Source organism: Paralichthys olivaceus, chromosome 9, assembly GCF_024713975.1.
Source record: "Paralichthys olivaceus isolate ysfri-2021 chromosome 9, ASM2471397v2, whole genome shotgun sequence".
NCBI classification, from domain to species: Eukaryota; Metazoa; Chordata; class Actinopteri; order Pleuronectiformes; family Paralichthyidae; genus Paralichthys; species Paralichthys olivaceus.
The window spans coordinates 24,188,237-24,211,610 of record NC_091101.1 but is presented as its reverse complement, the minus strand read 5'-3'; the positions used below and the strand labels follow the sequence as shown (position 1 = coordinate 24,211,610).

The 23,374-nt window shown below is 42.4% G+C and overlaps 1 protein-coding gene across 1 annotated transcript in view; it reads right to left on the bottom strand.

Annotated features, from left to right (window-relative positions):
- Positions 1-4,433: 4,433 nt before the first annotated feature.
- Positions 4,434-23,374, bottom strand: part of ankrd50 (ankyrin repeat domain 50) — a 34,967-nt gene continuing 16,026 nt past the window's right edge. Inside the window, exon 4 of the mRNA XM_069531435.1 lies at positions 4,434-10,010. Coding sequence (XP_069387536.1) covers positions 6,478-10,010 — 3,533 coding nt within the window. The 3' untranslated portion in view covers positions 4,434-6,477. The remainder of the gene's footprint in view (positions 10,011-23,374) is intronic.

Genomic DNA, 23,374 nt, shown 5'->3' with positions numbered 1-23,374 from the left:
GATATGTTGGATGAATATGAATCTCATATGGTTTTTTTTCGTTGAATCACTTTCATCATGTCCTTATTCTGTCCTGGTTGCGGAATCGTTTAAATACATATATCAGGTTACTGCAAATGTTCATTTTTGGAACTATTGCATGTTACAACCTTACCAACAACTGAAGTGAAATAAAATCCAAAAACAACATAATCCTTCACCAAGGACGAACAATCCTACAGATGATTGTCTAGTTCTTACAGTAGAAATGTTAAAGATGAGGTGGTGGGATATGTGAATGGTTATTAGTCATAAAACATTGTAAAGAAAGTTTTAAACAAAATCCTGGATCCTGGATAATTTTTTCTTTCAAAGCTCAGGATGGTTTTGTAGTTTTTTTCTATCTGACCTTTTTGTTATGAAAGTCTGAAGAACAAAGCTAAAACACAAGTGATGGGATTTGTGATCCTCCATAACAATTTAGCATTACGCTAATTTCTCAGTTTTGTCTACATTGTAGTAAAAAAAAAATGTCCCTTTTCGTATTCGCTGACACTGATAATTTACATCCAGTTGGATTTAGAACTACAAGTCTGTTCCCAGATCTCTAAGGTCTAAAAAAATGTCAGTAAACATTTGAAATATTATTGAAATATCTGCATATGACACGTGAATATACACGGGATCTGTTTGAGACCCTCTCTTACAGAAATCCTTTGTAACTTTCCTTTAACGGCTGAGGCTCTATGTACTACTTCTTTTTATTAAACCAAGGTCATTGGACATTCAAATACAACGTGTATTTCTATTCAGTGCTTAAATTGCAGTCGTTTCCTCTTCTGGATTGTCGTGTAATTGCTATGAGTTTGGAGACAAAAAAAAAACATTCACCTTTTCCATTTCACAGTTCGAACCTCGCTCCCTCGCTGGCAACTCTGGTCAATCTAATTTGAAACCCGGTATGATGAAGGGCTCTGCATGGCTGCACTTGTGTCATTATAAAAATGGATGGACAGATTTAAATACCCCTTTGTAGAATTTCTCCACGAGGCTGCCACTTGGCCGCCTCCTCACCGAATCACTGCTGGCACCGATCCACAGAGGTTGACTATTTATGCTGGTGCGGATGCCAGATTTCCCAGAACAGCAATTAACATTTGAAGAATAAAAATGGTCTGACAAGATGTTCCCTTAAACAGTCTCACTCATGCACACTGGGGAGAATGTGTCGATTTTGCAAATGTATATTCTAATAATTTGTGTGTGTCAAAAAACAGATGGATATGTTCATTCTCAAAACAGAAAAAAATTATTAAAACCCCTAAAAACAGTTGTGGAGCACTGACGTGTTCTGTTTCGGAAATATTTAGCCTCTGTGATGCTGTGTGTTGGTGTGTGTATGTACTAAATAACTCAAATATGCATTGATGGATTTTTGCCAAACGTGGTGGGATTATTACTTGGTGGTGAATCTCCAGATGATTAACTTTTGAAGCTGATTGTCAAAAATCAAAGTCAAGAAAACAAAATCATTCCCCATCAGACACAATCACAAAAAATAAGTTTTAAAAAGTCAGAAAAATGACTTCATACATAGTTAAAAATGTATCTTCTCTCTGCATCCTATAAGAAAAAAAAGATCTTATGACAGGATGTTACTATGAGGTCAGAAATTACATTATATAATGTAGTAATGCATTGAATTTGGTAACCAATAAGATTACAGACACATTTTACAGCTTATTTAGAATATCAATCATCATTATCAAACTTTATTATTAGACATTTAAAAAGTTAGCATCGCTAGCTTGAACACATGGTATCCATCGGTGCCCTTCCGATGCTTTTCATTGACTTTGTGCTCATTCATTTTATTCCAAGAGTCATTTTTGAGAACATTACAATGTGTAACGTTGAGGACAAAGGTCTCATGCTGCAGTTGTAGTAATCACAGGCATATACACAATGTGTCTTGTGACGACAGCTGCACTGTGATCAGCTAAACAGAGCGAAAGCGATCACAGAGACAGTTGGAAACAAGACACAAGGTGCACAGCTCTGCCAAACGGCAAAGAAATGTTTCCAGTGTTTGCATTCTTGTGAAGTCCTTCTTCCCAACACAGGCTGGGAAAGTGTTCCACACAAGGACACAGGCATCAACAGCCGTTATCTGATTTGATAATTACTCAGAGCCATCGCAGAGGCATGTGCAAACTGGTTTTCTGTACAGAACAGCTGATTTCACTCAGTGGTTCCTGTCCTCTTGAACTAAAAGGCACCAATCAGAGAAATAATCTGCTAAAGTGAACGTCTGGAATAAAAACCTGAACGCACAAGAGAGTTGAAAGTTTCGGTCACAACCGTCGCCATGTTATGTTTGTTGCATGGGAGCTTGTTAGCAGCGTATCCAAAACAAGGGTCTGGGTGGAGAAGAACCAGATGTGGCCATTGGCAGCTGTTTCCCGAGCAGATTCTCCAAGCTTGGACAGTGCATAGTAGATGACATCAGTACCAGATGGACGACTCATTAACACCCACCCTCTCAAAATCATAGAGACAAGACTGAGCTGAAGGACCAAATGTCTAAATCCCACTTCAGCTGTTCTGTGGCTCATTTTTTCACTAAATGTTGGGTGGTGACGATCAAGTAGAATTATTTATTATAACATTATCCAACCCTCACTCCTCGGGCCAAAAGCTAATATCTTGATATATTTTGAATAGATATTTTCCCCTCCATCTATTCAAATAAATCTCCAACCACAAGATCTTTGTTTAACAATATATCTCCGTCCAGACAAGAACACGTAAACAACTACAAACGATTGAACAGACACGCCGGACCAGTAGGTGGCGCTACAGTGTGCATCAACGATCTATAGACGTTTGTAAGAATCCTTGTTTCCTGTTGTTCCTGCGTAGACGAGAGGAACAGACTCGGGAGAAAAATCCTTATTAATGTGGACAGGGCAGCACTTTATATGAATCCAAAACACATCTTGAGTTCCATAATTCTTTTCATAGATTCTGGACTGAGATGTCTTTTAAGAATGTAAGAGTTCAAGGAATCAACTTCTCGTACCATCCATCATCTGCGCTGTTTATTCTGGGATCGCAGGGGGTTGGAGCCATTCCCAGCTGACACTGGCTGAGAACCTATTATTATGTTAAGTGTAATTCTGAAAGATTGCAAAAGCATTTGTATCAAACTTAATCAAACCCTCTGTGCTTGATCTCTTGCAGCTCCTGTTGAACTGTGATGAACTGAGTGAACTGGAGGGACGGAAGAGGGGGGGGGGGGGGAGGCAGCAGCCATAGCACTGGCACGCTCTCCTGCTCCACTTCAGCATGTGTTGTGATGCCTGCAGTGTCCTGGTTTGGCCGTCCACCATCAAATGACCAGCAGTGGAATAGGTATTAACAGCACAGCCTGTGGTTTTGTAGCCTCAATACAAAGAAAAACTATAATTACCACATCGCAGTTGTATCTCTCTGCCAACCAATCAAGTTCCATGTCTGTCCACGCTCACATGATAAAGTCCATGTTGTGAAAAGTGAAAGAATTTGATTAAAGGCGAAGCTTTGCTCTTCTTGCTCCGCTGTATATCTGTTGTAATAGTGTGTTTCACACTGAATACATATAATAATAAGTGAATTTTCAGTTTTGGGTAAAACGACAGAAACTTTGACATTTTAGTTTGGTTCATGTCTCACCCACTAACATGTAGGAACCAGCCACCAGGGGGCGGCCGAGACGATTTGGCTTCACGTTAGGGGAGCTGTCATGTCGTCCATGTTTCTGTAAAGTGTGTGATCTATACAATCACGTGTTTCATGGTGGTCGTTGGAAATTAGTGTCACCAATCCAGTGACCCACCAGTTGACCAGAGAAGTGTTCATGCACAACAGAGTGAGGTTGCCCTTTAACTTTATGGACATTAAATGTCATTGTTTCATCATTTTATCCAATAAAGTTGAATGAAATATTGTCATAACGATCAACTACTTATAGCCAAAGGTCACAGTGACATTGACCTTTGACAACCAAATTGTAATCAGTTCATTATTGAGACGATCGTAAGAGTTTATATTCTGCAAAAGCACTTTTCCCTCACAAACTATATGAGGCTGGACAGAAATGGAGGTAAACTGAAACTCGACTTGTCAACTGACGTGCTAGTTCCAGTTTCTGTGAATTGTGTTATTCATCTTCAAAATCAAGACTTCTGGAGAGTTAATGGAGCAAAAGCTTTTCAGGAAATATCAGTCAGTGTTTATCAGTGAGTTTAGGAGGATTTGGTGATTTGACTCAGAAAACACTTAAAGAGAAAAAACAGAATAACTTTAAAAATAAACATGTTAATTTAAATATCTTGGACCATAACATTAAATTCCTTCATTCCTCAGATCTATGTTTACATCCTGTATAAGAATAAATGATCAAAAGATTCAGGTTCAGCAGTAAAGCAAATATGTTTATTAAGCACTTTAATATACATCAGAAAATTCCACTTCATATAATACAGGAATTCTTTTAAACTGAAAGTCGAATGTACATGGTAAGCTATTTACAATCCAATCACTGACAGTCAAATCAAAGATGACAGACAAAACACAGTCAAGACAAACAAGAGAACTGCTCAATAAGACTATACAGTTTGTTTTCCAACACTGTTTCTAGACTCACTCCTGCCTTCAATCCTTCTATTGACCCTTCATGGCAAACGTTTGAGCTACTGTGGTACTGAAGAGCTGAGAGCTTTCACTAGGGCTTATAAGTGTTTGTGCATGCGATAGGTTCCTACTCCCCCTGATCCCAGTTCTTGGCGAAAAATAGCTCACTGTTAAACGGTATGAAAAGCCTGCAAAAATATGACACAGCCTGTAAACGCTAACGCAGCTCCACACAGTTCATGAGAAACAGATGTTTCAGTTCCCTCAGTGCCACAGCCGAGCACCTCCTCCCCTCCTGCTCCCGCGGGGGTTGAGTCCCGTTGAACTGATTTTCAGCTCCTCGCAGGCAGGAGGCGGGACAGAGTACGCTTCTTCAACTTTGGCTTTTACAATTTTGCATTTCAAACACCATCACTGACAGCTACAAGTTGATGGCCGAACCCCGTTTTAAGCCGTTTCGTGTCATCCCCCTGAAATATCAGCAAGGAATCACTGAAAATGAACCACGTGACAGTAAGAAAACAAAGCTGGGATTTTGTTTCTTGCATTGCAGTAGGTTATACATGTAACTCGGACAAATGCAGACGAATGCATCTTTTTATAGTCACTTGAAATTGCTGCGTTTAGCACCAAAACTCTATTAACGGTACACAATGGGTTATTTAAATATTTTTTATGCACACAAAAGAAACATAACACACTAAAAAAAATCCCATAGGGACAAAATGAACTTTTTTTTATCCTCAACATTTTCATTGAATCTCTCTCTTAGATATTTGTGATAATACAGAAATGCACAAAGCCAACACAATCGGGAGTCCAAAACAACTGCAGGCAACTTCTGAACACAGCACCATGGTAGAGCTAATGCAACACAAACTGCAGCAAAAGTGGCTTTTTTCCAAAAATAAATATGCTTGTATATACTCATGAAGTAAACTGCCATAGCTATCAATACATTACACACAACATAGGTTTAGCACACTGATCAAGGTTAACACAGATTATTTGGGGTCTCTAGAAAGGCAGACTATAAATGCGCTTAAGTTCATACCGTGACATCAATTACTGTTATGTCCTCTGGTTTGTGACAATGTACTCAGTGTTACATTGCTGTCAGTGTGAGAAAGAAAATTAAAACGAAGACAGAACAAACAGGATGTAAAATAATAACAGAAAGCATTGGATGTTTGTATCAAACAATTTCTTTAAAACATGGATGGGATACAAAGTAAATAGAACAAATGCATGTCTGTCATTTTAGTCTTTTAAAAGTGCATACACTGTTTATTAAATAGCATTACATTAAATTAAAATGATAGTTTGCATGAATAAATGAAGAAGGCTGTAACAGATGTAGGCACGTCGAAGTATCCGTTCACATAAGCCTTAGGCAGCAATCAACAATCTCCCCTAGGTTTTATTTTTTAGGTCTCCCTCGGATGAACAAAAGAAATGTTTTTTTAATGCAGATGAAAACAGTTGCTTTGGCACAATCCCTCCAATGGTCTGCATGACGAATGGCATTCAAGACATCTGCAACAGTATGGGAATGACTTGGGTCAATGTTTGGTTTGGGAGGAAAGTCTTCTCATCCGGATTGAGGCATTCTTCATGCAAGTCTGATTAAATCCAACTAATGACGGCTCTGTTGAGTGCAATCCAGTAACAATTTAATGTCTGTTATTAGTCTCTATTTTAGCCACTCTAAATGAAGTATTACCTATGTGCTGTCTCCCTGACCTTGATTTCAACTTCGAGACAAATGCTTGATGTAATTCAACAAGCACATATTGGAGGGTCATTTTGAAAAGTATCTCCCGGCTATAACGGAGTCTCTTTTTTGTAGTTAAACCCAGGGTCTGATCCTTCAATCTGCAGTTTCAGGGCTTGTTTAAGGCTTAACTCTGTTTCCCCTATGGGATAGTTCTCTAGAACATCCTGGTGGCCTCTATTCTGTCCAGCCCGAGGAACTGATACCCTACCCAGGAAAACCTGATTACCCTGTAGATGATAGTTGGGGTTGGTCATGATGCCGTTTCTCTTCTTTTCAGCACAGCTCTGCTGCTGGATTAAGAATTGGTCCTGGCCTTGTCCCCTTTCCTGCTGAATTGAACCACCAATCATAATCTTACAATGGGGATCCTTCACTGAAATGTTGGCTACTGACTTGTTGAGCGCGATCCTCTTGTCAAACTGTGTCATCTCATACTCCAACACTTGACCTTGTGTCGATCCACTGTTCTTGCTTTTTTTCTTGTCTCCTTTACCATTTGATGTCCCATTTCCGGTCTTACTTCCCTTTGTTGACTTGAGACCAGGTTTCAACTGAGACCAGTCAAAGTCATTGGATGGAGATGATGGCTGATGACCAATGGACTTGGTTGTGGAGGAAGGGGACACAATGGACTGCCTACTCCGGCTACGAGGCAATGAGTGCTGTTGGATCTGTTCTGTGAATGTCAGTCCATGAAAACTGTCAATCGGCACAGTCTGTGCTGTGGCTGTAGATGATGTGGTTCTCAGGGAAGAGTTCTTTGAGCTCTTAAGGGAATTATTCGACAAGGAGGATTTCTGTCTATCTACAGTGGAATCTGGAGATTCTGATGGCGAACTGAAAGCATGGACAGGTCCGTTGGGCATACCTCGTCCAGACGACTGCATATCTCCTGCCCCAGTGCTGCCAGAACTACTTGATTTAATGGTGAGGGACTGCATTTTACCAGTCACAGCCAGGGGTGTTTTTTCTTCCATGGTGTGGACTGGGGATGGATTGCAGCCATTTAAAGTTGTGGCCCCATACTTTTCCAGAAGCTTTATGATCATTGAATGGCCACCTTTTGCTGCCACTCTCATTGCTGTGCGTCCAAACTGGTCAGCGTGGTTGGGGTCAGCCCCATTTTCAAGAAGTATTTGCACAACATCGATGTGACCCTCCTGTGCAGCTATGCCTAGTGCTGTTGCTCCCTGGTTGCATGTATGATCCACGTGTGTCCCATTTTCTATCAGAAACTGTACGACTTTTGTGTGGCCTTGCCATGCAGCAGACTGGAGGGCTGATCGCTTCTCATTGTCACAGGCATTCACATCACCATGATAGTTAATCAGCAGCCTCACCATTTCAACATGCCCTTGCCAGCAGGAAACGTGGAGGGCAGTTCTGCCTTCAGTGTCACTAGCTTCCACATTTGCTCCATTTTCAAGCAAATACTCTGTCATGGCCAGCTGATTTTCAAGTGCCAATATGTAGAGTGTTGGGCGTCCGTCTGCGTCTTTGTAATCTATGTCAGCACCGTGGCTCAGCAGCAGTTCAACTATGTCCCTGTGGCCTTCCAGTGCAGCCACCCTGAGAGCGTTCCTCCCATCATATCCCTTCTGGTCAATGCAAGACTTGTTTTCCAGAAGAATATGCACACAGTCATAATGTCCCTCTTGTGCAGCTAATATCAGCGGGATTCTACCATCATTATCTACCTCTGTACAACGAGCTCCTTGCTCAATAAGGGCATCGCACACTTGACGGTGGCCCTCAAATGAAGCCATGTGTAGCGGGGTCCAGCCTGCGTCATCCCTGTGATTCTCATCCAGACCTCTGTCCAGCAGAGTTCTGACCACCTCCACATTACCCTGAGCAGATGCAATGCTCAGCACAGTCCTTCCCTCGCTGTCGATGCTATCGACAGCAGCACCCCAGAAGAGTAGGGTGTTGACAACTGAGGCGTGGCCCATTGATGCAGCAGCAAGAAGAGGGGTGCGGCCATTGTTGTCAGTGTGATCCACATCGGCTCCACCTTCCAAAAGCAGATCAACTACGTCGACGTGTCCTTCATAGCCAGCCACAAGGAGAGGGGTCATGCAGTCTTTGTCACAGTGGTCAACCTCTGCTCCCCTGTCGATCAGAAGGCTCACAACAGAAGCATGGCCTTTACTTGCAGGAACACAGAGAGCAGCGACTGAGAGGGCAGTCCTCCCATCCACATCTTCATGATTAACTTCGGCCCCGTGGTCTAAGAGGTGCTCGACAATCTCTCTGTGCCCCATGTATGCTGCAGCAATGAGAGCTGTTCTTCCTTCATTGTCTGCTTTGTTGACCTCAGCTCCGTGCTGAAGAAGATTCAACACTATGTCTTCATGACCTCCCCAAGCTGCAGCTCTTAGAGCAGTTCTACCATCAGCATCAGCACAGTCCACTTTGGCGCCAGCATAGAGCAGAGCAGATACAACCTCTGAATGTCCACCCCAAGCTGCTGAGCGGAGAGCTGTCCATCCGTCATGATCTGTGTGGTTGATGTTGGCCTCACAACCAATTAGGCAGTTGACCACTTTGGTATGGCCCTGCCTTGCAGCAAGAGTAAGTGCCGTTTGTCCATGGTTGTCTTCTAGCTCCATGTTTGCCCCTCTAGATATTAGCAAGTTGACCACATCAAGGTTTCCACTGTATGCAGCGTTAGCCAGCAGAGTTCTTCCACTGGAGTCACACTGGTTCACGGATGCCCCATTGTCAAGTAATGTCCTTATTGAGTCCTCTCTTTCCAGGGCCTGCTGTACAATACATGAGGCATGATCGTTCTCATTGTTAACATGAGCTCCAGCTTTGACCAGAAGTTGCAGAACTTCCTGTTCTCTTGGTATGGAGGTGGTCAGAGAGTCATTAGCAGGAGTTCCGTTCCAAACCATCCAAAGAGCCAGATTAAATGGCTCAATCTGAAGATTGGAATTGACAAGGTGTAGAGCGAACTCCTGCACTTCAAGTGGTTTAAGCTGCTTTGCCCGGCAGGTGTAACTCATTGCCAACATCCTGTGTCCCTCTGCTGCATTGCACAAGTACTTCTGGGTGCAGTGCTTGACATCCAGTAGCCACTCAGCAAAACTGTAGTGAAAAAGGATTTTAGTACCCCCGAGGCCGTCGACCAACAACTTGGAGAGAATGTCCATCTTTTTCTGAAACTCTTCCATAGTTAGTGTCATATTTTTGGTCCAGACGGCATGGTACAGTTCTTTGACTGTGAGCGGCCTGCAAGTTGCCAGGATTACATTAAGGATGGGTTGGACTTTGGCAAACTGTTTTCTGACAAAAAGTCTCTGACAGAGCCACAGATAGAGGCCGTTGAGAGTGCCAGGGATGTCACGTATCTCACGAAGCATGATGAAGCTCTCCACAACGCCATCCAGCACACGCTCCAGGTAGAGGAAGCAGCCGCTGCTTTTGATGTGAAGTTGGTTGAGCATCTCAGCCGTCTCCTTGGTGAGGTGTTGCCTCAGGGCCTCCTCCTGGTCCAGTCTGTGAAGGATGTATTGTTGCACATCCTTGACAATGTAGGCCTTGCGTAGGTCGTCTAGGCTGATTTTACGGAAACCTGGAAGACAAGAAAAAGGACATTAGATTAGTTGGATCACAGATATATAACAAGTGGCAGAGATCCAGAGGATGAAAAAGACAATGCAAAAATAACTAGGTAGGTCAATGTCTGTGTTTATAATCTATATATGCACATACAAAAGAGGTGGGAGCAGTTAAAGGAGTCTTAGTTAACGATGATTAGTGTTACTTTCCCCACAGTGCCCCTTGAGTTATAATCCTGAGTCTGACCTTGAGATCATACCCAGTATTTATCCACTGATCTTGTACCTTTGGATAATTAGGTTAGGCCAACCTTTAATTTCCTAAGGCACGGGATAATTAACAGTAAAGCTGTGGTGTTAAAGAAAAGCCTTTCAGAGGAATTGAGAGCACAACCCCTCTGGCTGCTGGAAGCAGACACGATCAGCAGGAGTTCGCTATCAGTTTGGACCATAAAACACCAACGAAAACAAAAATCATTCCAATTAGCATTCTTTAATGTGTCTGGCACAGAAGCAATTTCAGCTGTAACGAGTTAAAATGGCAATACTGTCACCATAAACATGGCTGATGTGATGCATGCATAACTTTTAAATATGCTTGAAAGATTTAAAGAAGAAATAAAAAAGAAAGTGCCAGTCATTCCAGTATGATTTTAAATGGCAGAGTATCAAAATTACATTCCTTTCAACACTGAAGCCTGCTTGACTGGTCATTCAACCCATCCGTTGACTATAGAGGTTATTAGAGCTTAATCAGCGGGAGCAAATCTGCAATAAAGGCTGGAGATGTACAAGATTTAAATCGTGGCAGAGCAAAGGGGACATCATTTCCATCCCTGTAGCACATCAATGGTCTGTATAACATCTGCCTCACTTATTATTGCCCCATGTGCTCCCATCTCAGACCTTTAGAAATCCTTCTGAGAAAAAAAAAAAGATGGGGTCTTAATGAATGATCTTTTATGGGAATTCCTCTCAGAGACGAGAAAAAAATGGCCCCGTAATGGCCTCGGCTAATGGGCATTAAGTGAACTTTGATGCATGTTAAAACAATCTGCTCATGGTCTGTGCAGCCTGCAGCCAGAGGGCGAGGAGAGCATTTCTGCATACTTGTATTTACAGTTCCCATCGTTCTCTGGGTTACTGGGACAGGAGAAAAAAAAGAAAACCTTATTGACATACAGTACTGCACCATTTGCAATGACTTACAGTCTTTCTTCCACAGCTAATGCATCTGTGGCGGTTTAATTCTGCTTGGTGAAAAGGTCCACTTTACATGCCAGGCTGAGCACAGACTCATTAAGATTAGCTTAAAAAAATTAGGTGATTAGGGTTTCGATTTTAAGCTTCTTCGTATTGACAGAACATTTTATGTACTCCCTGGGAAAGTGCTCTTCCAGGTTTTAATGAAAAGAATAAATTCAGCAACAATCAGCACCTATACACTTTCACCCCCGACAGTGAAATGTGATTGCTTTGATTATATAACAGCACTTTTCCCTGTACACAATTTGACTGTCACCGAGCCCGAGGCAGGGCTTTGTTCACCCGACTGTTATTTTGTGGCTAGAAAAGGCTGTGAAATCTTATTCCACACAGGCCTAATGGTGACCACACCTGGACGCCAGATAACCTGATGAGTTTAACAACAGTTCCCAAGCAGGCAGCGACAGTTTGGACTACAGCTCCTGGTAAACAAAGGAGCAATGGGCTTTTCTTTATCATCTGCTCCTGAGTTTGTTTTAGATAAGCTCACACCCACAGAACGGCACCTCGCAGTAATCTCCTTTTACTTTGTCCTTGAAGCCTCCGTTGTATTTCAAACTGTGATAAAACAGTTGAGATGGAAACATTCGCACTGGAGATAATGAGGATATATATTCTGGTATCATTTCAAACATGGCAGGAGGAAAGAACCAGCAAAATCTGTTTGTGGATTAACTCTAATAAAACACACTCGCTGGTTGGACTTCATAAAAAGTACCAATTGCCAAAATAATTTACGACGGAGTTGGTAACCCCCGGAGAAGTGGGGGGGTAAATTCTTAGGATTAATGACTTTATTATAATAGGGATCATATGGACAGACACATGTAGTTCTGCTATTCTACAATCGGAACCAGAACAAGCCTTGAATACATAGAAAAACAATACCTCTCAAAAACAAATCCATATTTAGTTTATTCTGAATATTCCTGCCTCCAGTTTAATGTTTAACAAAAAGGCCAGCTGCACAAACAGTTTGGATTAATAAAGCTATAAAGTATTTCTCTCTTGCATTGTACAATATAATTGCCCAATCATTACAGCAACTCGATGACCCTAACCCACTTTCAGTCTGTCATTGTTTTCCGAGGCCGTGTGCATTTTTCAACCCTCCACGCTCTTTTCCCCGGCTCCGTGACCCCCTGCACCACCTCACACATTCCACCAGCCGGATCCATGGGAAGCGTGCAAAGTAAAATACTCGGGCACTTCTATCTTTTACTACTAAAAGACATTAAATATGTAAAAATGTTAAATATTTCAAACTTTTGCTTAAAAATACCAACTGATGGATCGTGACAGTAGTCTGGGAGGAGCTGGAATGGGTTGTTAGGATTCTAGGAAAGGTTAACTTCGGGTTTCAGATAGTTAACAATCAAGTTTCAGCCTCTCGTAAGATCATCAGAGGAACTTTCCCACCTCATCTCCAAAGTTTCTCGTGCTAGCTGGTGAACATAATTCACGAGCCTCCTTCTCCTTTTATCTGTGACTCGTGAACGTTGTTTTTAAGGCAAATGCACAATCACAAGTGTCTTAGTCAACAAAGCGGCATAATATGAATACTTTACTATGCTGTCATGTTTTAGGACAGACGTCTGAGGCCGGCTGAGATCCTGTGCCTCTGTGTGTGTGTGTGAATTTCTGCTGCTCTGACGTCACTGACTTCGTTCTCATACTCCTTCTGGACCAAATCCTTCTTTGGACATTCTGGGTTCGTTCCAGCTGGGACAGGAAACTCGCTCGCTGAGAAAGCGAGGGAAGAGGCCATTAGGGGGGAAAACAAGGATTTAAGCAGACTAAGAGGAAAAAGAAAATATTTTGACTTTTTTAAAAAAGTGTGACATTCCGTCTTCTGATTCACTCTGCTCACTGAGGGATTGAGAAAAACAGTCGGTGGAGATACGTCGTGAATATTTTCTCAGGGGAACAAAAGAAAAAGGCTTCTGTGCTGTAGTTTATGATAAACACTTTCTCCTACATTCCACGGTCGCTGACACACCAATTATGAAAATACAGCGACGACAAAGGTGGGAGGAGGAGGCGGAAATTTGACTGCAGCCACATGAAATAAAGCAGTCGCCCTGATTTCTTTTAAAACCGATTTCTGTGAGAGAGAGGAAGAAATAAAAAAGAACAAGTGAAGCTACATCCATATGTTCTGTCTGAAAATGGCATTTACAAACTCCCTGTCGATACTAACACGTGAACACGCATGTACACTGGACATGCACTTGATGCTGTAAACAGGAAGCATTTGGTTGTTAGTTAAAGAGCCTGGCTACACACAACAATGAATACGAGTCTCTTACACATGTTGTATCTTTTTAAAATGCAGAATTTAATTGCACAACAGCTGTTAGCAAAGACAACTGGGTCAGCAACGCTTGTAATTGATTATCCTTGTTGCGATCTACAGGAGTCTGATGCCAGTTGTTTTCTTCCGGAAGGGGGTCGTGTGACAGGAGCCTGACGAATCAACGAAGGCTGCATCGTGACTGAAAGACCCAATCAGCAAGTGAGTGTCCTCTGTTTCCAAACATCTGTGTCTGCCTGTCCAGACTAAAACGCTGCTCCTCAGTTTTCAAACTAAAAGCAGATAAACAAACATTCTATGCACCTCTAAGCTCTGGAGATTGTGTGGGCACCAGAGTGGATGCATTTTCAGAATGTAACAGTATGGACTAAACGTCTGCAGTCAGAACAAGCAGGAAAAGAAAGAACTTGGAGGAGGATGACCGACAGTTTCCACTTCATCAGCACACATCACTTTATAAGGCCTGGATGTCAGCTGTAACGTCATGGCATGATTTCTGCCCAACTCGTGCAGATTCAACACTAAAACAACCACATGGGGAAAGTCATCCGACCTGTATTTCATGTCTGTGGTGTAACAGGAACTACTATTAAGCACTACAGAAAAATGCGAGAACTCACGTTGGCTATAAATGTCCAGATGCTCTCCAAGAACAATTTTATTCCCTTCCAAAAAAGTTATGATGGCCTAGATTTTTGCACTATTAGAAGGGGGGCTACACAAACTGTAGCTGTGTACCATGAGGACGGTTCAGTGTCTGAACAAAGGCGACTGCTAAACAAGCAACAAATGACACATTCATCAGGGTGAGGGACGCAGCTCCTGAGTACAGGCCTCGCAGACAGCTGCTGCTCGTTACAGAACTGGAAACCGTCCACAAGAGACAGAGCCTCGCCTACAAAAGAGGGACTGTTTGCCTTGTAGATTAATTTTTCAGATGATAAATGAGGCGGCGTGCCTGCGTGCACGTCGAGCAAATAGGGGTCCGAGCTCATCAACCTGGATTTTGGAATGGCAGCTCCTGAGAGCTGGCACGTTCTTTGCCAGAGACACCATCTTAAGTCATCGGATCCATAAAGAAAACAGAAACCCAACCCTCGCTGCCCTCTCCTCAGGCCCTCCAGTAAACCCTCGCTCGACAAACGTCTGCTCGACAGCTGCAGTGTTCCCCGCTCCAAAAAGCACGAGCGCCAACCTCCTAAACACAAGTATGTGGACGAGAGTCAGCTCCAACGGTCTGCAAACAACGGCCTTTTGAAAAGTGTGCTGCCATTGAAGCCTTGAGAAACACTGCTGAGGACCTTGTTTGGTTGCATAAACTCTGATTTCAGACAAATAAAGACAAAAACCTTCCATTTCATCTCGGATAAATGTGGCTTATTCACAAGTGAGAAGAGACAAAGCAAGGCACTGAGGGGCTTTGTCTTTAATAAGCCCCTAATTCAGCTGTGCAGAGAAAATCACGTTGGATTAGTGACTACACTTGAAGCGCACTGTAAATTCACTGCCGCGCTTCATGAGCGTCGGTGCAGACACTGGAATTATTACAGTTTAACAATTAATTCATGTAACGCTGGAGGCGCAGCACATGAAAACAGTCCTGCCCGAACACGCCTCTCGCTGAATTTCAAACAGGACGTGAGAGGGTTTTCCAGTCAAACCTGTCGTGGTGCAGCTGAGTAGGGCAGATGAGGTGGGGGGTGGGGCAAGCAGGAATATACTTAACACACAACAGCACGGCTCAGTGGGAGAGTCGCGCTCTGAGGCTGCATCCACATGTTGTAGTTTTAAGAATCCATCTCTGCGGCTACGTTGACATGGAAACCAATATTCTGATTTTAATGTGATTTTTATGCATTTTATGATTTCCTTAATCTGAGTAAAATCAATATCTGAATAATCACACTAAGATGTGGAGTTGTAGCAGGATTGTGTAGATGTGTATATGAGTCTTGAGTACAGTTACCGACTGCTTGACAAGATGTAGAAATACAAATGAGTTGTAGTCTTTGCAAATTTAGAAAGAAAACACCCAGAATAGTGTGTGCTGGCATCGTGTATTGAACTATTTCAGGTTGAGGTTTTAAAACTGGTGGAATAACATTGGACATAATTGTGTATTGGACATAATGATGATGTGAGTCATAACAATACTTTGCTATGTAAAAGGAATATTCAACCAGCGACTCATGTTAACAGCATCATCCAACATTTTTCTTTTTCTGAATAATCAACCGTTGGAACAGCGGTGAGCTTTAAAGCTGCTAGTTTGAAAACTCTTGACATTCTGAAATCATTTCTGGTTGGTTATCAGTCACGACTCGAATGCAAAGCGTTGTAAAGACGCTTCCACCGCGCCGATCGTTACGAGAATTCCCCACTGCTGTTTCTCGTTCGCTGTGTTTTCTGCGAGTGATCAACTTGCAGCAGAGTAGACAACCTCGTTCCCTGAATGGTGGCGTGACGTGTGTTTACAGGTGTGCTAGTCTGAGATTATTTCTGATACAAAGCTTTGAGTGATGGAGCGTTCAAACCACCTGCATGAAGAAGAGTACATCCATCTTATGAACAGTTGTATGGAACACTGCCTGCACTGAAACGCTGAAGTTTCCGTTCCAGCAGCTGAAGGAAAATCTGACCGTGTCTTTGAATGACAGAAGCTCATTAAGACGGTGACAAGAGGCTGAATCATAAGGCAGCGCACCTGGTCACTTACATGCCTTCTCTCTCTGAATTCCACACCGGATAACGCTGAGAGAGTTGTCGCTATATATCACAGAGCGTCTTCTTGCAGCTGCACAGACGATTGGAAATTTCATCCCAGTGAAAAAAAAAAAAGTTCAGCCAAGAAAACCCAGATCAAACCAGACCAACAGTACATAAATGGTATTAACCTTATCCAGACTGTGTATTCACTAGATCATTATTATTATATATGATTATGTTTGCAGATATAAAACAGATTCTATACATAGGCTGTATTTGTATAGGCTAAGTTATTTATATTAAAATGTGTGATTAAACTGTCAAAGGCTCAATTACATTTCTTTGTCATAAGGTTTTATAACAGCTTAAGAATCTTTTTTAAATAAATATATCTCAGTCGATATATCAGTATTTTTCACTCCCCAATTTTCCAACATTAACCCTCTTAATCATAATCATTTTATTTTATCATAAAATGTTTTACGCGCTATATAAAAAATGCTTTTACTAAAACTAGAATAAGCTGTTTAAGTGTGGAGAATCGTAACGTGGTGGTGCTAAGCTCTTGTTGTGCTGGGAGTTCTCACTCACGTCCAGATTTCCTCAATATCTGCCGGTGCTTTTTGTTCATCATTACACTGGCTGACCTCCAAGTGACCTCATTTCTCCCTGCCGCCACATGTTTCCATTCACCTGCACCAGAGACCACTCATTCTTGCATGTCAGTCGTGTTTTATTAGCCATCAAGTCAAACAAGCCATTATCTGCCATCGCAAATGCACTGCCAGTAAAGTCTGGAACCATTTTGGAAAAGATTTCACAGGGAAATGTCCCGACAACAGATTCAACACAGGGAAAGCTCTGGTAGCGTGCTGTGAAATCGAGTTACTTGCAAAGTCATCCTCGGCATGCAGGTCATCAGGCAGTGTGGTATTTACAGAAAAACTGTATTTACCTTAGAGACTTTTACCCTGAAGCACAAGAAGCCAGAAATGTGCCAAGAATTCAATTTCAACTCAAGTTAAACTAAGACTTAATTAAAGTACCCTTTAATTAAAGCAAAAAAAAAAACAAAAAAAAAACAACAAGTCATGCTCTGTGCTACACTCACTGATGGAATAAAAAATCTCAAGTCTATAAAAATTTGGCAGGGGCATGCCACATACCAAAGGGCATCACCTCAAGAGGAGAGAGGCCTGCCGGTTCGTCAGCCATGTTCATAATCATGTTAGTGCAGTGCAGCACCCAAGGTGTTCGAGATACAGACACGGTAGACCTGTAATTTGCCCATGTGTCAGACTGCATGGTGGTAAATTACAGTATTCAGCGAGGATTATGGTCTTCAGCTCATCCAAAGTGAGGCTCAACATGCAGCCTCACAGACGACAACTCATAAATGAATACGGACATAAATCAGCTTGTCTGTGTAAGCCAATTTCAAGAAGGGGGGGAGGTAAGCTAATTAAATATGTCGTCCTCGCTCTTGTTGCCCAGGAATCGAGGCACAGAGACGATCAGAAGTGAAAACTCTAAGAGGGGAGAACAGAAAAGGCTTTTATTGTGTTTTGGTTGCAGGAGGCATCTGTCAACTATTCTCTTTGGTTTGGTGCAGAGCAATTTAGGCTCCCCCGGTGAAGGCTGCAGCCCGGACAAAATGTGTTGGAATTGGCCTAAAGTTCTTTAAACCCTTAAATAAAAGCTTTTACACTTTCTGCTTAAAGACTGCCTTGGAGCTCCCTCCACTTTCAGTCCTCAAAATTGTTCTTGGCGTGCAACCTCTCATAAAACTCACAATTTTATTTCACAGTCGAGTCTCAGATTCATCCAATCGTCACGTCAATGATGCCGCAACATTTACTGGGGAGTCTGTAAGCAGAGCCATCTTTGTCTCTCTTCAGGGAGCATTCCACAGCCCAGAAGAAATAAACCGTCCTCGCTGCTTTACGACTGTGTTTGTGTTGTCTGTCGGCCAGAAGATCCCGCAGTCTCTCCAGTGAGGTCTCACATTTGACCAAAAAAAAAAAAAAGTATACACACAAAAAAGCACATCCAGGGAGATGTTAAGAGTTTGGTTGACCTTTTTTTTTTTTGCGCCGGCACGGCCTTGCCCTGTGTCAGATTCACCCGCGTGCCTCTGGACAAAGGGCTGCTCAGAGCGGTGGAGGAGGACGTACACTTTTAAACAGGGCTGCTCTTTTCGTTTGTGATCATTGGTGGTAAATCAGCTCCGTCTCTTGACGGGCGCCTAAAGAAAGCTCCATTCACGGTGGTGAGAGCGGAGGTGGGAGATGCGGTTCAGGTTCTTGCTGGGGTGGACTGCCCCTCTCTCCAATGACATATAAATACAGGAAACAAAAACACAGGCGCACCCCAGAGTCGCATATGCTGTTTTAAGACGTTGTGGACATTCTGAAAAAGGATTTCAGAGGGGAGAGAGAAAACGCAAATGTACATGTCAGTTGCTCCAGACATTTTCACTACATTTTCCAGCCAGCCCCCTGGTAAAATATCCGGAAAATTCATAGGGACCGAATGGACGTGTCAATGAACATGCGAAGAACGCACAACTGTACAAACACAAATATCTCAGGATGAAAAAGAGGAGCCGTACTTTTGGGGATAATGGCGTCAATGTTCTGTTCAAAAACACGTGATTTTCGCAGCAGAATTTTTTTGTCTCGCCTCCTGCAGGCATGCAAACGTAAAATGTCCAAATATTCTTCTGTTCATGTCCAAAAACGATATCTGAGCTTGATCCAAAGTGGTGAACTGACGAACCAACAGATCCCCTTGATCCAAACTCCAGGAAAGGACCTGACCCAATTTTATGGATATCTTTCACAGTTTATATCTGCGTTTCCTAAAAGGTTTTATTTTACAGCTGCTGTAGAATCTGTAATGACTTACCTATATATTCCAGACTGTACAAAATGACCCACAGTTTAAACTCCAGCATGTGCAAATGTGTCACCTAAGGAAGGAAATGAGTAAACCCTCCATCAAAATGCCTCAAAGGATGAGTGTCCTCTTGAAGTGGCCACACGCTCCTGCAACATTCCTCACCCTGAGCCAGGGATATAACTGTCTTAATTACAGCTGTGATTCATAACTAAGAGGGGCTTTTATGTGTGGGTTTTTTTTTGTGTGTATATGTGTGTGCGGCTGCTTCACAAGTTTTTGGCGGGTAGAAGCCCTCGACTTCTGCCAAGTGCCCCTCATGACCAAGTAGAGGAACTAAGAGCAAAAATTGGGAAAAAATGGAAATAATACTGTATTTTACGATAGTGGAAATCAATCTAATTGAAGTTGCTGTAACACGGCAGAGCAGGAATGTGGTTGTTCAAGGGAGCTATTATCTTTCTCTGCTCCAGCAGAACACCAAAACTATATTATTATAACCACTGGCACTGCAGTTCTCAAATCCAGGACTTCTCTATCCTTCCTCATCCCTCGCTCATGTTAGCTCTTCTCGCAAAATCCTAAATACAGCTTGCACATGGAGTTGTTTTGTGTTTCCTTTAAACTGGGTTGTATCATTGTCATCTACCTCCTCCTGTATTGCTGGATTAGCAACGAGATGCTTCCATGCGGGAGGAGAGATCTGAGACGCAATAATGCTCGTTCTATTATCTCAGATCTTAACATATTTCCTTTTTTCCGTCTCCGTGTGGCCGTTCTCCTGAAAGATGGTTCTATGCAGATCCAGGAAAAAAGACAACTTTGATAAGAGATAAATATTCTTATCTTCTTTATTTATTCAGGTAACTACACGCTCTACATTTCTGTTCTTTGAATTATAATTAATCCTTTATTTCTTTAAAAATATCCTCTGAGGGAATCTGCTTATTTACTGCAGAGAAGATTTAGATCAGGAGATTACCATCACTCCCATATCTTCCATCTAAACACGGAGCTGGAACAAGCAGCCTGATCAGTTTAGATTCAGACTGGAAACTGAGGAAACTGCCTGACTGTGTCCAAAGGTAACAGCATTTTTAAAAGATCACTAATTATAACGTTAAGTCTAATTTTCCTCATCCTGTATTTTTGGTTATCTAAGCGCTCTGCTCTGAAAGTTAGTTTCCAGTGATTTCAGTTCATCATAGATTTCTTTATTCATTAATCCACCACAGCTCGTTCTCCCAAAAGTAGTCCGACATTTGGCGACGACGGTAAAAACATTTTACTAGCAACCGACTGTTGTGTTTAATTTTTTGGTGTTTGGTTTGAATTTGGTATCTAATGTTATAGAAATGAGGAGAAATTCTAATAACCCCTTAAAATAGATTTCTGCACAGATTTAAGAGGCGTTTCTGATTCAGCACAATGTGAATATGAATTTTGACAAAGTGAGAGGTTGAGGTATGAGCTGTGTCTGAGGCTGTTTCTATGTAAATTCCCTCGTCCAATCCAACCCCCTGTCTCCCACCTCCACCGCCCGCCCCCTCTTTCCCCTCACCACTGCTCTGCCCCGCTGCCGGAGGCCTTGTTAAATTGACACAGATTCTAGCCGGCTCCAAACCAAAATCGCTGCCTAAGTGTTTCCACTCCGCTTCCCCCATCTTGGTCTTACAGTAGCACAGCACACAGAGGAGGTAAGCTGTAGGTCTGCTGTCACATGGGAGGTAAAGAAGCTACAAACTACAGAGTGCACTTCAGTTTGTACAAGTTTGTGTTTATTTACATCTCAAGTCTTAAGTCAAAGTGAAGACTGAAGTGAGATTTATATATATATATATATATATATATATATATATATATATATATATATATATATAATGAGTCAGCCAGAGCGACATGCTGCACAACTCTAGCTCCTCTCCAACAGAACGGCCTTTGTTTGTGAGGCATTAGCCGAGCGGATGCGAGCGAGGCATTCTGCAGCAGAAGTCAGAATGCCTCCTTCTTCCTGCTCGGTCTCAGAGGTGTTGAAAACATCCCGAAGCACATTCCACTCCGAGTCGGACACGAGGAATAACAGTAGAGTGAGGAGAGAGGAATCCAGAGAGCCGTCTCTCAATAATCTTCAACGCGTCATAGCAGATTTCTGGCCCGGCTTCTTTTCTGCAGCGTGACCCCGTGGTTAAAGGTCATTACTCAAACTTTATTGACACTATATTCACACGACCGCAAAGTTCCCATCACCACAGACCAGAGTATACTGGGAAACCCTCACAACCTCCGCCCCAGACAAAACAAGCCGCTCGTATAAAATAGGAGTTGGCTCTGCACGGAGCATGAAAGTGGAGTGTATTGGCAGGTCACGGCCATCTCTGACTTGTAAACAATATGGAGGGTATTTTTAGGGGACACTTGGCCTCAATTTGATCCTCTGAAGTCCTTTGGTCTATTTTAGGTCCAGTGCTGCATGAATAAGCAGCATTCACACTGCTGTGTTCATAATAAGGTGCACAAGCTAATCGAGGACAGGGTAAGTGGGTGAGTGTGTTTGTGTGCAGGTCTACATCCGTCTGTGTGTGAGGGGGGTAAGAAAAGGCCGGTCTTGCAGAAGAATTTCCAGTGTTGAACTCAAAGCGGAAGACTGGATCTAGACAAAACAGAGACGCTGCTAAAAGCATCAGAAAAGAGGAAGGCCACAGCTCATTGTGACTCTGCAGGAGCATGTCAATGCACAAACTCAATGGGAACCGATGAAAAGCTAAAATACAGGAGTTTCAATCTAGAACAGCGAGTTTGTCCAGAAAAAAGAAAAAGAAGATACGTCCTTCACTCCTTTAAATCTGTTGTCGTCACATCTGATGTGTGAGTTCGGTTCTGATCCTCTGTTCAAAAGGAGGTTCGTCTTTGAACGCCAAATTGTCGGCCAATTGGAATAAGAGCCTGACAAAAGCTTGGCCGTCATCAAAGGGCCAGTGAGGGAGAAAAAGGGGAAAGCAATGAGAGCCAGTGGAACAGAAAGAAAGAAACGACAGAAGATAAGTGCAGTTTATCTGATTGTTCCAAGATGAAATTCCCTTCAAATCATATCAAAAACAAAAAGAACAGACAGCTCTTCAGCCACAAACATATGAGGAGAGGCAGCAAACAGGAAGAAACTCCCCGAGATTCTCTGAAGTGACTTACAGATAAAAAAACTTCCTATTAGCATTTACATCTGCAGCGTATACGGTTATATATTCCCCTGCTGACTCCCCTGTCGATGTTAGATGCACTCCGTATAAAACCTGCTGATTTAAAACTGTGGTTCGGGCCCGATACGACACAAAGTACACACACAAACACACACTGAGGATAAACCAGAAAATATGATTAAATGCAAATTCCGGCAGAAGAAAGAAAAATTAAATATAAAACTTCTTTTTGTCAGTGGGCTCGAGGTTTTTTGGAAAACGCCGTGAGGATGCTTCACACTGCGCCTCTGATACCTGATCCAGAATCTCATCTCGCACGGGCACTCGCGTAGGAGCTTTGATCTAAGAGGGAAAAGTGTGGGTGGCCATGTCTTTGCAATTACGGAGTGGGCAGCTCCCATCACAGCCAGTTTGTTTCGCATGAAGCACACAAAAGACTCCCAAGTTTAATTCTGGCGTCTTCTAAACTCGATTCCACCCTCTCGCTGCCACTTTAAACACCAATCAGAACCTTAAGAGTTCACCTCAACCGTAACACTGAGTCCTCTCATTCACTTTACTCGTACATTGTTGGGTTGAGGTGCAGATCAATCTAAATGGACGGGTGCTCTGATAACTGTGATGCCAAACTGCTCCATAAAACTTCAATCAATACTCCGTTGACATCCATTAGAAAACATGGCTCAGGTCTAAGCGTCACATCTCATGGCTCGTTAAACCCAAACTCACCCACGTATTAATCAATCGTTGTGGCAATTACTTCCTTGATTAATTGTTCTGTTGACAAAATGGCAAAAATTATAAAAATGCCACAAATTTCTTCAAATCCCTGAAAATAGCTTATATAACTTAAAATAATAGAATACTATGGAATGACAGTAGAGTTAATACCTCCGCCAAGGTTCAACAGTCGCCTTAAGTTATCAATTATTCCGGCTCTCAAAATATACTGTATTGAAACCCACCCCCCCTGTACTAAAAGATTAGCACCTTATTATAT